This window comes from Triticum aestivum, chromosome 7A (assembly GCF_018294505.1).
Source record: "Triticum aestivum cultivar Chinese Spring chromosome 7A, IWGSC CS RefSeq v2.1, whole genome shotgun sequence".
NCBI classification, from domain to species: domain Eukaryota; kingdom Viridiplantae; phylum Streptophyta; class Magnoliopsida; order Poales; family Poaceae; genus Triticum; species Triticum aestivum.
The window spans coordinates 30,930,181-30,946,893 of NC_057812.1; the positions used below are offsets into that span (position 1 = coordinate 30,930,181).

General features: G+C 42.7%; 2 protein-coding genes across 2 annotated transcripts; both read right to left on the reverse strand.

Moving 5' to 3' along the window:
- Nucleotides 1–10,260: 10,260 nt before the first annotated feature.
- On the reverse strand, nucleotides 10,261–10,965 carry LOC123147020 (probable glutathione S-transferase GSTU6). Its single transcript, XM_044566276.1, has one exon. The coding sequence runs from the start codon at nucleotides 10,963–10,965 to the stop codon at nucleotides 10,261–10,263; it is 705 nt and encodes a 234-aa protein (XP_044422211.1).
- Nucleotides 10,966–14,797: 3,832 nt separating this feature from the next.
- LOC123152359 (probable glutathione S-transferase GSTU6) lies at nucleotides 14,798–15,627 on the reverse strand. The gene has a single exon (XM_044571926.1). It carries the CDS (start codon nucleotides 15,625–15,627, stop codon nucleotides 14,923–14,925), a length of 705 nt encoding a protein of 234 aa, XP_044427861.1. The 3' UTR covers nucleotides 14,798–14,922.
- Between the last annotated feature and the right edge of the window lie 1,086 nt (nucleotides 15,628–16,713).

Below are 16,713 nucleotides of genomic sequence, written 5' to 3' on the forward strand. Positions count from 1 at the left end.
TCTTTGTACTTTGATAATATTTGTTTTTTTTTCGTTTCTAGGCTTTCCTTTTGATTTTTTGTCGGTTTTCTTTTACTTTTGTTTTTCAAACATGTCTACTTCTTTTTTCCTTTGTCCAACACATGCCTACTTTTGTACATTTTTCGTATACATCTCAATTTTTTTAAATGAACAATTTCTGTAGACATCTTTATTTTATTTTCTCAAAAACCATGTTTTGAATATGTTTTTCATATACATTTTAAACATTTTTCAAATACATGTTGAAAAATATAACAAGTGGTAAAAAACTTTAATTTCTAACTGAGCATACATTTTTCGTAAATTGAATAAACATGTCTTGAAAATTTCATGAACACAATTTTGATTTTTGAAACTTATGAAGATTTATTTAAATGCAATGTATATTTTTCTGGCTATACGTAAAAGTTTATTTCAATTTCACAAACATTTTTTTCCACATTGTATATGTATTTTTAAATGTCACAAAAAAAGCCATACATATGATTAACATTTTTATGTACACATGACAAAAAACTGTTTGTATACATCAAAAATATTTTTCCATAGAGGTACAACATTTTTGGAATGTGAGATTAATTTAAAAAAAAATGTCCAAAGTGTTTTCTAATATATATATATATATATATATATATATATATATATATATATTTCAAAATAAACAAAAGTAAAAAATGGAACATATTAACACGAAGGCAAAAAGCACAAACAACGTTAGCATGACGTTGCAAGTGGTTACTAGGCCGGCCCAGTTCGGGCTACCTGCTGGTGAGCCATGCGTCGGCCTTGCTTCTGGCGGCACGTAGCCAAAAGTGCGTACATTTACTCTGCGAGGACGAAAAACACACACTTGGGCTGCCACTGGATTTAGCAGGCGTGTCTGGAAGCATATCTTTTTTCGTTCTCGAAAAGCACAACTCGCAGAAGTAAGCTTGTGCTTCCACCAGAAGCAAATATGTGTTTCTTGTAGAAGCACTGCTTTTTTCGAACAAGTACGGATGAACATCTCATGAAAGCAAATATGTGCCCACACGAGGAGCAAATTTGTGCTTCTTGTAGAAGCACAATTTTTTACCATGCAAAAAAAAGATCTCCAAAATGTAGGGAAAGCTGGTCAAAAACCAAAAGCCAAAAAAACTTGAAAAAATCCCATCAAAACCACAAAAATACGTACGAAAATAATAATTAAAAAATCCAGAGGGAACCCAGCACGCGACATATGCGGCGGCTGGATGCACCAGTTGGGTGCTAAACTTCAATTAGTTGCTATCTACAGCAAACTCTCTTTTTGGGAAGGGATATGTCTCGCTTCTAGCCAGACCAAATGAGTCTCGTACCAAGGGCGATGTCATGTCACAACTATTATGCTGGATCAATTATCTTTTCAGGTTAGTTAGCTTTTTTCTTTTCTGATTATTCAATTCTGGTTTCATTTTTTATTTTGTTCATATTTTCAAAAATATTCCTAGTACACATATTTTAAAAACTAAAATGAATAATAAAAAAATCAAAACCATGATTTTAAAAATGTTAACGTAGTGTAAAAATTTTGTTAGCAAAGATAAACAATATATTGATCGCATTCAAGAAAATGTTTATGACATTTAAAAAATGTAAATGTGTTCCAAAAATTGCATATGCCATTTAAATATGTGTATACAATTCAAAATAAATATCTTTGTAATGCAAAGAATATATCTCTTTTTTTGCGAATGAATGCAAAAAATATATCCAACCATTCACAACATGTACTTTAGATTTAAAAATGTTCATGAGTTTCAGAGAAAAAGGTTCTTGAAATTTAAATATGTATATATACAGTGTAAACAATGTTCGCATAGTATAATAAAAATATTTCATATCAGTTAAAATAATGTTTGTATGTTGAATTGGAAAATAATTGTTAATACTGTATTTGAAAAAAAATCAATGTGTATAAAAAGTGTTTTAGATGTACACAGAAAATGTACATAATATGTTGACAAACGTAGACATGAATTTAAAAAGATGTTCAAAACATGTATTTCACAAAAATGTTAATCATGTATTTGAAAAATATTTATTGCACAAAATCTTTTTTCTGATGTACACGAAAAATGTACAATTTGTGTTCAAAAGTGCACATGTACTGAAAAAAAGATGTTCAGACATGTTTTTGGAAAAAAATGAACAAGTATTTGGAAAATAATCAGTGTTTATAAAAAAATAATCAGTGTGTATAAAAAATTGTTTAGTACATATGAAAAAAGAAGTCATTATTAGTACTATCAGTGGATCATGCGCGAACAACCTGTGGTTGGATGGTTAGAGTAACTCTAGCAGACCCCGCAAAACGCCTCGACCTGCAAAATAACCGCCAAATTGCGGGTCAGGGCCAGAAAATCTGCACGACTAGACCCCGCATCCCGCACCGGTCCGTAAATTTTTTTGCGGGGCGCTGCAAATCTTCTCCCCCAACCTCTATCTTCACGGGCTGGGAGGCCGACCCGAGCTCAACCCCTATCCGGCGCGAGATTTAGCGGGAGGGACATTTTGGCGCGCCCTTTCCCGCTCCCCGCACCCTCCGCCACCATTGCCCCCCCCCCTCCGCAAGCTCCGGCTGATCATCCCCGGCCGTCCCTAGCCGCCATGGACGACCCCATGCTGTCCCCCGTCACCGTCGAGGTCGCGCACGCCCCTTCCCCTCGGGCGGATCTCGTCGCCGGCCATGTTGGCCCCGCCGGCATCGCCCAAGCACACGCCACGCCTACCCGCAAGCGGCAGGGCAATGTGGTTGTGCAGGGCAGGAATTCGGCTGCCCCGCCGCGATGGCCCGCGCTCTGGGCGCCAATGCCGCAGTGCGATCCCGGCCGGCGGCGGAGAAGGCCGACAAGGCCGCGGGCGCAAAGCGGAGGAACGTTTCGACTTCAAGGAAGCCATCTTCTTCAACATCTCACTCCATCCCCCCGCAAGGAGGTGCTCCGGCGATGCCGTTCAACGGTGCCACTACCCCCGCGAGCGAGGTGTTCGATGAAATGGCCGGAAGGTATATCTCTTCGGTCTTCGGCGATTCTCTTTATTTTTCGCCATTGTTCTCGATAGCTCGTGACTTGTTATCGTTCGCTATAGCGGTGGTTCGAACAATGCAACAACCGAGTTCGTGAACTTGTTGGACACGAACGCGGTTGACATTGATCAAGCCCCTTTCGAATCATTTGACTACAATGAAACGGAGGGCGGCGTGAACGATCATGGTTGTGCGGACGAGTTGGAGGAGATCGAAGTGGAAGCGTTTGAGCAATCACAAGCAAAAACTGGGAAAAGCCAAAGATCGAAGAACAACATGATCTTGGAAGATCAAGCTTTGATCAAAGCATGGAGTGCGGTGTATCTTGATGCATGCACGGGCACTTCTCAAACCGCCAAGAGATATTGGCAAAGGATCGAAGATCAATACTTCCGCATTATGAAAAACTACCCCAATAGGACTCCACACACATTTTGGTCGCTTCAAGGTTGTTGGGAGAACATCAAGCCTATGTGCAGCCATTGGGCAGCTTGCTTGGAGCAAGTACGCAATGCACCTCCAAGCGGCACCGTGGAGTCCGACTATGTGAGTTTGCTTTGCCTTTGTTCAAGTTGCGCATCATCATAATGTATCATGAGAAATGATTGCATCACTTTGTTCACATTGTGTAGGACAAGATTAATGAACATAGATACAAGGACATGGAAGCTTCGGAAGGCAGATTCTTCAAATTAGAGCATTGTTGGGAGTTGTTCCAAAAGTGCGAGAAGTGGAAGTTGATCGACAAATAATCCCCACCAAAGAGAGGCTCACTTACAAACATGGATGAAGATGAGGATAATGATGGCCCAAGAAATTTGCACAAGCCCGATGGCGACAAGAAGACTAAAGAGAAGATGAAGAGAGAGCAAGAAGCATCGAGCTTGAGGGAGAAGATTGATTCCATGGTGCAATCAAACGAGTTGGTGTTGTTGAAGTCGTTGGAGATCAAGAAAGAGTTGGCCGAGAAGAAGGTAAAAGAGAAGCAAGAAAAATGGCAAATGCTCAAGGAAGAGTGGCTGCGCAAAGCTGCCATTGAGGAGAGAAAATCACGCGCCTCTGAAAACAAATTGATGTCATTGTTGCTCGCCGAAGAGAACAAGATCATGTCAATGAACCGCAATGACATGGATGACGTCACCAAAACATGGCATGATATGGCAAGGACAGAGATCTTAAAGAGGAGAATGGTCGCCTCGGCCGGTCCGTCTACCAGTTCCGGTGATGTTTTCTCTGCTCCATATGGTGGCAATGTGGATGATTTCGGTGCGGGAGTTGGAACAAGCGACGGAGGTGGCTACGGTGGCTACGGCCGATGGCGCCGATGAACTTCAAGATGGACTCCATGGTGCGGAGTGAAGATCGACCCCCAAGATGATGCCGGACATGGGCGCATACCTTTGCATGCCCTCTTTTGCGTAATGAACTTCGCTTTTATTTGCGCGCAAACTATTTATGTCATTTGAATTTGGACTTGTTTGTGAAACCCTATGACAAATTTCAGATTTGTAGTTTTTCTGTTTGCGGGTCGTTGCGCTTGTACCCGAGCAAAACCCACATAGCCGACCCGTAAAAAAGCATATTCCGCGAATATACTTTTTTACGGGTCCGTTTGGGGGGTCTGCATCTGTGCCAGCCCGCACCGGCCCGCAAAAGCGGTTTTGCGTGAACTACAAACACGTTTTGCGGGTCAGTGTTTTGCGGGGTCTGCTAGAGTTGCTCTTAGGTGGACAGTGGTATAGCCAGGCCACCAGGGTTTTAGTCCTGATATGCCATCTGAGTCTCTCAGGGGTGCTCATAGGGATAGGGGTGCATGTGTGCGTTCATAGGGGTAAGTGTATCCGCGTATATCTGAGCGCTTGCGTCTGTAATGTGTCAAAAAAACATTGGATCATGTAATATTAATGACTCTTATTTGTTTAGGGCAATCTAGAATTTCTCAGGTAGTAATATTATTACTACTTCTAATACTATTACGATATCGGGTTTTGCAGACGATATTTTGTACATGGGTCGGGGGCGGTTTGTCATCCTACCTGAAAACATGTGTCGCTAATATGAGCATAGCGAAAGTGGTTTCGAAACCATCTCTAATTTCTTACCGACATGAGGGGTTTCGCGTGCACAACTGCCTCCAACTTCTGTAAAACCACAAGCGTCTTCCAATATATAACCACCTAAAGTAATCATTTGAAGCGGCTTTCTGGATAGAAGCTCATATAGTCTAGTAAAAAAAATCACCAAAGCATTTTGCTGAAATTCAAATGCCAGAAAAGATCACATGTACATCTAACGAGGCATAAATATTCTCATTCGTCGCAGAAGTAAATTACATCGCATAATACATTAAAATATGCCGACCAATTTTACACTGTTCATATCCCAGATAACAAACTAGAGAGAATCGAGGACATAGATCCAAACTACTCATAATATTGAGTAGTCTACTTGTCACACCTCATACCTAACTAGAGGCCACACTATAGCAAGGAGATGGCCAGAATGATTATCTCACTACTCTGTATCCAACTTTCCAATCCAATCATCAATGGAACAAGTCATGATGAAACCCGTCGATGCTTACACCAATAGGTAAACTTCTAGCGGCCCTGGTTATCTTTACTGCAATGTAACCAAAATATAACTGTTCATAGAACAAAAATTGTTGAGAATTAATATAATATTGATTTTAATAAATGCATGTTATTAAGAATATCATATCTAAGTTCAATTCATTGCAATTGCAATGGCTGGGGTGTGAACCTATGCGGCCTATAACTCACAATTCATTTCGTACCCACTAGTGATATTGACAAGTGGAGATATTGACACAAAACCTACTACGGACTAACCGCCCATTCATTTTGTGCAATGCAATGCAATGGAAAACATGGTTAAGTTATTTGAATTCAAATGCGAGAAAACTTAGTTAAGCATAAGTGAAAGAACATGTGGTGCCCCCATGTTTGGTTCTGGTAATTGATGACAATCTCTGTGGACTAATGGTTGCCTTGAGTTATATTTGAAGGATTCCTCGATAGGAATTTCTTGAAGTCCATGTGTTGGTTTCAAGGAGTTTATGTATTGACCAATGCTATTCAAGGAATTACCTGAAGATTGGTCATGTGAGAGGTTGATCGAGAATAAGTCAAAGAGTGAATCAAGTTGATCAACACACAAAATGTACTAGATGTGCCGAGAGGGATCAAATCATCCCATGGTATGGTAAGCATTGTCCATTACGCTTTGTGTACTAACCCATGGTCTATGTGAGAGTTCTATGTGGGGTTAGGTATGTTTCCATTGGCTTGCTTCAAGAGGGAGATATCATACAACCAATGGATGTTGACATCAAGAGGTGATCGTCATCAATATTGCGGTGTGCAAGTTAAAGTGGAGCATCACGAAGATATCATGCTTGAAGCTTGGCGTCCATTATGGTGACAATAGACTTTTGAATGTGCGGAAGAGTGGCTCACTCATAGTGGACTTTGGGGGAGCAATCTACTAGTCTTCATCGAGCCAATGCAATCAAGAAAGGTGGTCCATCTTGAGGAGGACAAGATTGTCATCATCTAGCTCAAGTGGATTATGCGCAAGGCAAAGGTTTGCCCTTGACAGGTTTCTATTTTACCGGTCACATGGTGGTAGTTGGGAGACCGGATTATAGGATCGATTGCCGTACTATCAAGGGGGGCACTCAAGTGAGTCGCTTGATCATATAGTTTGTAGAGAGCTCAAACCATTGCATCATTGCATCATCTTTCTTGGTTCTTATTTGGTTTTTCTCCTTGTGAGATTTAGAGCTTTTGGTCATCTTCATGACAAGCTTGAGTTCATTGAAAACGGAGTTCACATGCATCTTCTATGATATTTTCGATGTTGGAGGTCATGTCTGTTCTTCTCTGTTTGAGGTTTCACTCCTCTATATCTTAGGCATACCTCCCCTGCCTCTTCTTACAATAACCAACAAGCTTGAGTTTGCTCAATTCGGAGCTCATATGCAGAAGTTATGGCAGTTCTTGTTTTATTGTAGCCATCTGTTGTTGTGCTTGTGAGATGGAGGCCACAAGCGGTAGTACCGCCCTGGTAAGCTGTAGTACCGCTTATAAACGGTAGTACTGATGTCTATGTTGGGAAACGTAGCATGCAATTTATATTCGCCCACAAGTGTTGCCAATATGTTTGGTCATTGGTTGGATAGCATTCCAAATTGGTTCAGACCGCTAATAAGATTGGGAGCATGTGTCTTGTTATGATCGCTTTGTATATGTAGAAATGATTTGGTTTTTAATGAATAAAACTCTTCACCTTTACAGATTGGGTTGTCCAAGGTCCAATTGCCTTAGTTTGCGCCTGTCTAAAACTAATTAATTTTTGCCGCAAAAAAATAATTAATTTGGCGTCTCAAATAAAGGTGATCTGGACCTAACGATTATGGCAACTGGCTGGTGTCAAGTCTCAATCAACACCCAACGTACGTACTACAAATAAAGATTATCTGGACCCAGCTTGCATATGATATTTAATACTCTCTTCCATCCTAATTATATTAAATCGGCCATAATTAACATGGATCGGAGTGAGTAGTATTATTATGTTGTCCACTCCTAGCGTCATATGCACAAATCATGGCAACAGGCTGGTGTAAATTGTTTCTTCCGCTGGCACTAGCTACTAGTTAGTATATTAAGATAATACTCCCTCCATCGAGGGAGTGCATGTGAATACGTGTGCAATGGTCTAGCCGGTGTCTTGCGTTAAAAAACCTTGAGCCTGCCATATACTAGGACGGACTTATGCTAGGGTCACGTCAAGAATGTCTTTCCTTTTATATTGTCAGCTTCCTTGAGCTCTTGTGATCCTTTGCTATCAAAACGACCGCCAGTAAGTCATAGTGAGGCATGCATATACAGTTATTGATAATGGATTTTTGTCTAAAGCTTGTTACATAAGTTAGAGATGACTATAATGGGGTTATCTTTTAGTGTTAACTCTAGTAACTTGATGTACCTAAATATGCAGTGAAATATGTTGTTCTAAGATTATCTTTTAATTAAAGAAAGACAACTATTTTCTCCTTGCTTCATTCCCTTTCATTTCAGCATTTCTCCTACATTTTACATTCTTAATATACAACCATTCTACACACCCTAAAATCGCCCTAAGTTCTAAGTGACCCAAAGGCAAGGACAACTGAGATTTTTTTGTCGGAAAACATCTCGACATTTTCCTCCAATCTTATTTTCTTAACGTGCATAGACAAGGACTTTTATGGAAGATAGTTTGTCCAAGTCAAGGTCATCTACATGTACGCCTTTTCATGAGGAGAGTGGTTCTACCGTGCGTGGGATATCCTTTGTATGTATCCATAGTTCATGGTTGCTTTGAGATTCATGCTACTTTTTTAGATGTTGTCAAAACTTATCTTGCTTCAAAATGTTTCATTTCATTTTATTTTGTTGTTTCAATGTGTATCATCATGTTTCATTGTCTATCAATAAAAAAGAATGCAGTTGTTTTGGATGAGGTTTGCTGATGCGCGACGATACACCATGAACCATTAAGATACACTTTGGAATGAGAGAAAAAAAATCCAATGTAACACTTCGAAAAAAGGCAAATTCTAAAACAACAAAAAATAGTAGCACGAATCACAAAGCAACCACAGACAGTGGGTCCATGCACAACACATCCCATGTACGATAGAATTTCTTATCTCTGAGCCAGTTGGCTTCATTGGATCTTGAAAGGTCACCATGTTGCTCATTTTCGTATGCAACCTTGTTAGCATATGGCAAGACACATCACAGTGAGTATTGGTGGGACATCTAAAGTAGAACATGTCACAAGCTATCATTACCATCTGTTCATGTCAATACGAATTAATGTACACGTAAAAAGGTTTGTCCAGCCATGTTTTACCTGGGTTTTTTTGCCAAGCAAGCTTTTGGGGCTATTTTCAAAAGTAGATGAGAAAAATGTGTACAACGAAAGGGACTGGAATACAAATAGGATGATGTAATTAGTATTTAATTTAACTGTGAAAAACAATAAACCGAAAAGAAACTTTCTATTGCTAACTGTTGTTTGATTAACGTATGTTACTTGCTGTTTATAATTAGCAAGTTGTTTGACATAAACATCCCACTGTTTGGGTTTTTTGAAGTCAAGTCTCGGTTCCAAAATCATATAGGATATGGTGTGCAAGGTCCAAGGTCCTGCTAGATACAAGAGTTGTTCCGGTGTCCAACGTCCTATTGCCCAAATTTTGTGCTTGTCTGACACTAAATAATTTGGCATCTCAATCATAACCCAATGACATTGATAAAGATAATCTGGTTCCAGCTCAAGTGATATCGTTACACTAAGTTTAAAGCATGGCAACTGGCTGGAGGCAATTGTTTCTTCTGCCGCCACAAATATTTTGGCAATGGTCCAGACAGCATCTTCTTGTGTTAAAAAACCTTCAGCTTGCGATATACTAAGACGGACTTATGCTAGGTCAGGTCAAGGAAGTATTTGCTTTTATGTTGTCAGCACCTAACGATCGACATATGCAGTTGTCTGTTTATTCGACACATGCGGACTGCATCCATGAGCTCTTCTGAGTTTTGACCCTTTGCCAATAGCAAAACAACCCCAAAATTCTCAGGGGCACGTGTCCAAGGGCACACATGCATGCAGCCACGTGTTTACTTTGAGATTTCTTATACTCTTTTATTGTTGTCAAAATTTATCTTGTTTCAAAATGTTTTGTTCGATTTTTTTTTGCTTTTTTACTGTGTATCATCATGTTTTATTGTGTAATAATAAAAAGGAATGCGATTGTTTTGGATTGGATTTGATGATATGTGATGATATACCATGAAAAATTAAGATACACTTTGGAACGAGACGAAAACCCAATGCTATGAAACAAGACAAATTCTATGAACTGTCAAAAAAAGTAGCACGGATCTTAAAGCAACCTTGAAGGATGGATCATGCACAGGATATCCTATGCACAATGGTATTGCTTTTCTCAAAACAGTTGCCCTCATCGGATCTCGAAAGATCACCATGTTTTTCAGGTACTTGATATTTATGCACCCTTCTCATTTTTTAATTATAACACGGTAGTTCCATGCAGCTAGTCATCCTTGCATCAACCACCCAACGGAGCAGGTCGCCATGCCTACCGGCTGGATGAATTATGAGCTGGTTGCAGCACCGGTCAAGAGTACCGACCGAGCGAATTCAACCAGGATGTCGACGTCCTGCTCCTGGAACACCGCCTTGGCAGCGTCAAGATGGGTAAAACGCTCCATCCATGACGCCAGCAGCGGGACCTTGCTGGCGTCGAAGAAGTTGTGACCAGAGATCTTCTCGGTCGCGTACAGCCACGGGACCATGCCCCCGAGCAGGACATCGAGGTAGCCGATGTCGTCCCCGCCAAACAACCCCTTGCCCTTGCAGCACTTCACGAGGCCTTCCTCCAGCACATCCACCGCTTCAAACGTCCGCCTCGCCCAGACCGCCCTCTCCTTGCCCGTCTTCGCCTTCAAGACCATTTCCCATGGCCCCAACACCTTGTCGTCGATGTAGGCGGCCCAGAAGCGGGCAACGGCGCGCTCGTAAGGGTCGGCGGGAAGGAGGGCCTTGGCCGCGGCATGGAAGGCCTCGTCGATGTACTGGACGATGACCTGGGACTCACAGATGGGCTTGCCGTCGTGGATGAGGACGGGCACCACCTTGTGGACGGGGTTCGAGCAGAGGAGCAACTCGCTCTTGTTGGCGAGGTCCTCCTCCATGTACTCATAGCTCACGCCCTTGAGGTTAAGCGCCAGCTTCACCCTCGCCATGTACGGGCTCGCCCACATCCCCAGCAGCTTCACTTCGTTTTTCTCCCCAGCCATTTCAGGGATAGATCGATGGATAATTGGTTGGGAGGTGATTGATGAACTAGCTGGTGTGCAAGACTATGTGCACTTGTACAGAGAGTACCAAGTACCAACACATGCTCGGCCATATTATTTGGCGGTGTTTGTTTTCATGCGCAACCGACACTCAGCGGCATTGCAGAGATAAAATTTTCATCTGTCCACATTGGAAGGTAGAATGGATACTTCCGTTTCTCCAAGTGGATGTTACATATATCTCGGAAAGAAGCCTCCAAGATATGTGACTGTACCTTAACTTGTTTCAAATGCACGTAACACCACTTGCTCCATTAATGATATGTTAGTTAGTGTAGTTAATTATTGATGTTCCTTTCGGCCTGTACTATCCAAGGTGATTGCCATCGAAGGCAGCCAAGAAGTCAATGATGAGCTATCTAACCAATTGATAAATTCATAGGAATAAATAAGTCTAACAATGATACTATATCCACATTAGGAGAAGTACTAGCTAAACCAAAGTAATATCTCTCGAAACGGTCTTTTGCCCCACTTTATGGATAAAACCACGAATAAAACCACACGGCCAAACTATACATAGTATTGAGGAAATCCCCATACAGGCTGATCAAAAGAAAACACGACGTCGAGCATGCTAACAAGAACAATGCTACCACAGCAAGACGCAACCAAGGACGCTGATGACAAGTGACCACGCACCATCAAGAAAAACCATTAGACTTTGACGCAGCAGTATTACCAAACTGTCTCTGGGGAGGACCCCCATGCCCTCTCTTTTCGAACCGAGGAGCACCAACCTGCGGGCAGGCAGAAAGTACGGACAGCGGACATGAGGAGGTGTCACATGTAAAGGTAAGGGGAACACGAGAACGAACCATCCCGAACAAGTCGCCGCGACCCAGAGACTCCCACATTCACAGGCGATTCCCCCATGAGGGTGACGACACAAAGCGCCACCGCAACCACCTAAGAGAACAAATGTTTTCAGCTTGACCGTCGGGAAAGGGTGGGGAGCTAGCCAAGATGGCAGCCCCAAGAGGAATGTAGCACCCTCAGGTATCGTTATCGGTGCTGGCACCGATGCACTAAGCTTTTGCTCGGCTCCTCCTGCACACCTCATCGTAGGTCCTGAAGCCACCAGGCCCATCATGAAAGGGGCCCAACATGACGGAACTGTGACTCCATATATAGATCACGTCATGATTGCCACCGACTGTGACAACTTCGCTTGGACGTCCCTCCATAGTCCACCTCGCCACCCACATGGCCGAGGAACACCACTAACACCCACTGCAACATTGCTCCCTAGAGAGCCAGCTATGCAGCCCACCATCCATGGCCGCCGCCCCGACATTCATCTCCCTGAGCCCTCTCCTGGTAACAAACATGTAGTCAGCAAGCACTGGAGGAAAGGGTGTGAAGGCACCTCCTTCCCCACCCCTGGACAATCCCTAAGCCACATGCACCCATTCAGATCTAGAAGCAGATGATCCCAACTCGACGACTGCCATCCACCTCTTGCAGCGGCAACCATCAAGCTCCAAGCCCCCAAATTGCCCCCCCACCACTAGTGGTGCTTGGATCTGAGCGGGAACACACCACCAGACACTGTCCAACCTCGACTAGGTAAAGGGCGAGTAGTACGGCAGCACACTGACTACCGAGTGGGGAGGGGCGATTGTTGCAACCTTCGGACAGTGGCCCCCGTACCACCAGGCACCGGCCATCGGCAAGACAGGGGAAGGCAGACCAGCCGGCCAGCCAGCAGCAGGAGCCAATGCCCGACTAGGGATAGAACTCAGGGCTCCGTGAACCTCTCCCATCCATGGCTTGGCCTGGCAGCATGCCCGGGGCCTTACCTAAGATTCTTTATAAAAACATAAAATGCATTCCTTGTCCCTTAACTTGAGCAGTTAATTCAGTCATCCTATTTTCAAACGCAAGTCTCCCTTCGTAATCAGCTGACATGTCAGCCCCTAAGGGCTAACACACTAGTGGATAAGTTCAAAAAAAACACGCCAATGGATATGGAAAGGTTTTGTCCGGTAAAAGGTTTTCCTTGTATTTCCAAATCTTGGTTTATTTTCTTATCGTTCTTAGCCTTCAAGTTGTAACGTAACTCGGCTCAGTATCTTGCGAGGTTTGTATCAATTGAGATAAGCTATAACATTTCCTTTTTTTTGCGAGTGAGCGCTAACATTTATATTTTGTATTAGAACATAATGAGAAGTTTGTATGCACGAGCTGCTTCTTCCACCCACATCAGAATCCTTTCAGTTATGAGATAGCTCGAAATTCTCATTTCCTGGATATTTTGTTGCCGAGTGAACTCCAAAGGACTAGAGATTTCATGGTACCTGCGATCCGCATGCATCAACTTTTTTTAGAACTAAGGCTCACAAGTCACAACCTGCTCTTTATGAACAGATACAGAGGGTACTCAAACTTGCTGTTGACTCCGATTTAAAAAAAAAACTTGCAGTGGATTTCTTGAAATGTTTTTGGGTTGTTATATTACATACCTCTGTTCAGTCAAGAAATGACATGAGGTGCAAGTTACCTCCTAGTGAACCATAGAATTTTGAGCTTCCCTTTTGTTTATTCTTAGAACGGAACCTAAGAAATTTTGGTAAAACTCAAAATAATCGGCAGCATGAGAAACACCATTATATCTATTTACTGGCCAATTTCCCCAAAAATAAAATTAGGGGCCTTCCGGCCTATTCAGGCAATTCAATTGCATTTCCGACTTCCCAAGTCACCCAGCGTTATACTCCATCGACGACAATTGAAGACTTTGTCACCGGCTACTACTTAGTACTCGCTACTATGTGAGCATTTATATCTGCATGTATCTGTGTGCTATTCAAAACAATATCTGACTGCTTTCCTCCACTCCATGGTAAACGACACTTATACCCATCTCGGCACCGCGAGGAACATTTGGATAGTCTATCAGGTATCTATATTGATTCCGGGTTTATGCATATTTGGAGCTGCAGATATAGATTTCAGTCACTTCGGGCTTAATGCTTGCAACAATGGCGTATGATGGAGTTCCTTCATGCTATTCTTGCAGTGGTCATGCAAGTTTGATCCTCGGAAGCTACACACAAGTCACTAGGATCATAGTTTCTGAGCCGCTAAGTTAACAGAAGGCTCAAATTAATATCCTTGGGTTATGAGATGATGAACCAGACTAACCTTGTCGACTGTTCTCGCGCCAACTGAAGCCCATTAGACCTAAGACAAAACCATGTCCTGCCGTACTACCCAATACTTCCTTGGAAATCAATTAGATTTCATCTCTCTTCTATTGTTAACAAATATATAGTTCATAGACGCAAATTTAATTAAGGACCACGAGTCTTCTGTTCTATATTGAATAAAAGTCCAAATAGTAGGGTGCTGCGACATGCACCGTCGATCTAGTGGTAGGAGCAGATAAGTTAGAGGAAGGAGGGTACTAACTTTTAATCATATTTTCTGAAGATGTAGATATTGGCTATACTCTTTTAATCAATATAAGCGCAGTAGCGAACATTATGAAATGAATTAGTAGAGGAAAAAAATAACTATACACAGTATACAATATAGAGAAAATCTAGCCTTGTAAATATCCATGTTTAAGAATGAGAGAATTCATCCGATTAACCAGTTAAGTTGCCAATTAATCATACTCGTTGGGTCACCGAGTAGCCAAACAACTGATATATCATGCAATTAATTGATTAAATGACCAATTAACTTGTCGATTAGCCTATTAATCCCCTACTCGTCAGTGAACCGAGCAGCTACCACTTAACGATTTCCTCAACAAGGATAAATATGCGGGTCACCCTGCAAGTTTCATTATAAGAAATACACTGAGTTATCCACTGGTAGTTCCATGAAAATGGACATGCAAATAGACGACCACCAGGGGAGCAGGTCTCCATGGCTACCGGCGGTTTATCAGTTGCTTACAGCCATGCCGGAAAGTACGGTCCCAGCATACTCTACCAAGCTGTCGACGTCCTGGAACACCGCCTTGGCAGCGTCCAGCTCCGTGAAGCGCTCCATCCATGCCGCCAGCAGCGGGGCCTTGCTGTCGCCGAAGAAGTTGTGACCGGAGATCTTCTCGGTGGCGTACACCCACGGGACCATGCCCCCGAGCAGGACGTCGAGGTAGCCGACGTCATCACCGCCCAAGAACCCCTTGCCCTTCGAGCACTCCCTCACTCCTTCCTCCAGCGCATCCACCGCTGCGATGGTCTGCCTCATCCACTCCGCCCTCTCCTCGACCTTGTCTGTCTTTGCCCTCAAGAGCATCCCCCACGGCGGCAGCACCTTGTCGTCGACGTAGGCGGCCCAGAAGTGGGCCACCGCACGCTCGTGGGGGTCGGCAGGGAGGAGGGCAGGGCCGATAGAGGCGAAGGTCTCGTCGACGTACTGGACGATGACCTGGGACTCACAGATGGGTTTGCCGCCGTGGATGAGCACGGGAACCATCGTGTGGACGGGGTTGGAGCGGAGGAGCAGCTCGCTCTTGTTGGTGAGGTCCTCCTCCATGTACTTGTAGCTCACGCCCTTGAGGTGGAGCGCTAGCTTCACCCTGGCCACGTACGGGCTAGCCCACGCCCCCAACAGCTTCACTTCCTCTCCCTTCCCCCCAGCCATTTCAGGGAGAGGTCGATCGATAGTGTGTTAATTAGTTGGTGGGTGATAGATGAAATATAGCTGGTGCGGTACACTATATGTTTAGAGAGTAGAGAATAGCAACGACCAACACCTGCTCGTGCAAGAAGCATTTGTTTTGGCACACATACGATATGATTAATTAACTGTACCTAGTGTGGTAGCTAGAAATTACTCTAGTGTCAAAACCGCTCTTATATTACGGAACGGAGGAAGTATATATAGAGGGAATCAACGCGTCATCCATGATGCCCATGATTTATCTCCAATGCCGTGAATATTAATTACTCGGATGGTCAGCACAACATTGGGAGATAAGTATTGTTCTATCGGTAGATAGTAACATCGGAAGGTTCAATGGATACCTCGGTCTCTCCAAGTAAAAATTTCTTACATGTATCTCCAAAAGAAACTTCCAAAGCTCTGTGACTGTACCTCAACTTGTTTCAAATGTCCGTAGCACCACTTGCTCCATTAATGAGATGTTAGTTATTGTAGTTAATTATTGAGGTCACTTTCATCCTCTACTATCCAAGGGAATTATCACTGAAGGAAACAAGGAGTTAAATGATGAGTCATCTACAAAGTTGATAAGTTCACAGAACTAAACAAGTATAAAAATGATAACCCCGGAACTATCTGTCAAAACAGACTCTTGTCCCCCTCTATATATAAAGCTACATGATCGAACAACACATTATATTAAGGAAATTCACATATAGGCTGATCAAAAAACAATATACCCGATACGATACAACGATACTCAAACTCACAGTTGACTCCGATTTAAAATAAACTGGCAGTGAATTTCTCTGGAAGTGTTTTTCGGTTGTTATACATATCTCCACATTCCTTCCTCTGTTCATACAGGAAATGATACAAGGTGCAAGTTAATTACTCTCTCATTTCCGGTTTATTGAGCTTATCTCAAAATGTTAGTTTTTCCATTTTATAAGTCTCAATTTGGTTGTTTCTCATCATATTTTTAAATTTCAAGGTGCATTAAATCACTGCATGCAAGTATTAAGAGAAAATTGACAAATGCATGTACTTTATGCATGCATGCAT

Coding starts and splice junctions, on each gene's coding strand:
- LOC123147020 (XM_044566276.1), bottom strand. CDS start 10,965: ATGGCTGGGGAGAAAAACGAAGTGAAGCTGCTGGGGATGTGGGCGAGC.
- LOC123152359 (XM_044571926.1), bottom strand. CDS start 15,627: ATGGCTGGGGGGAAGGGAGAGGAAGTGAAGCTGTTGGGGGCGTGGGCT.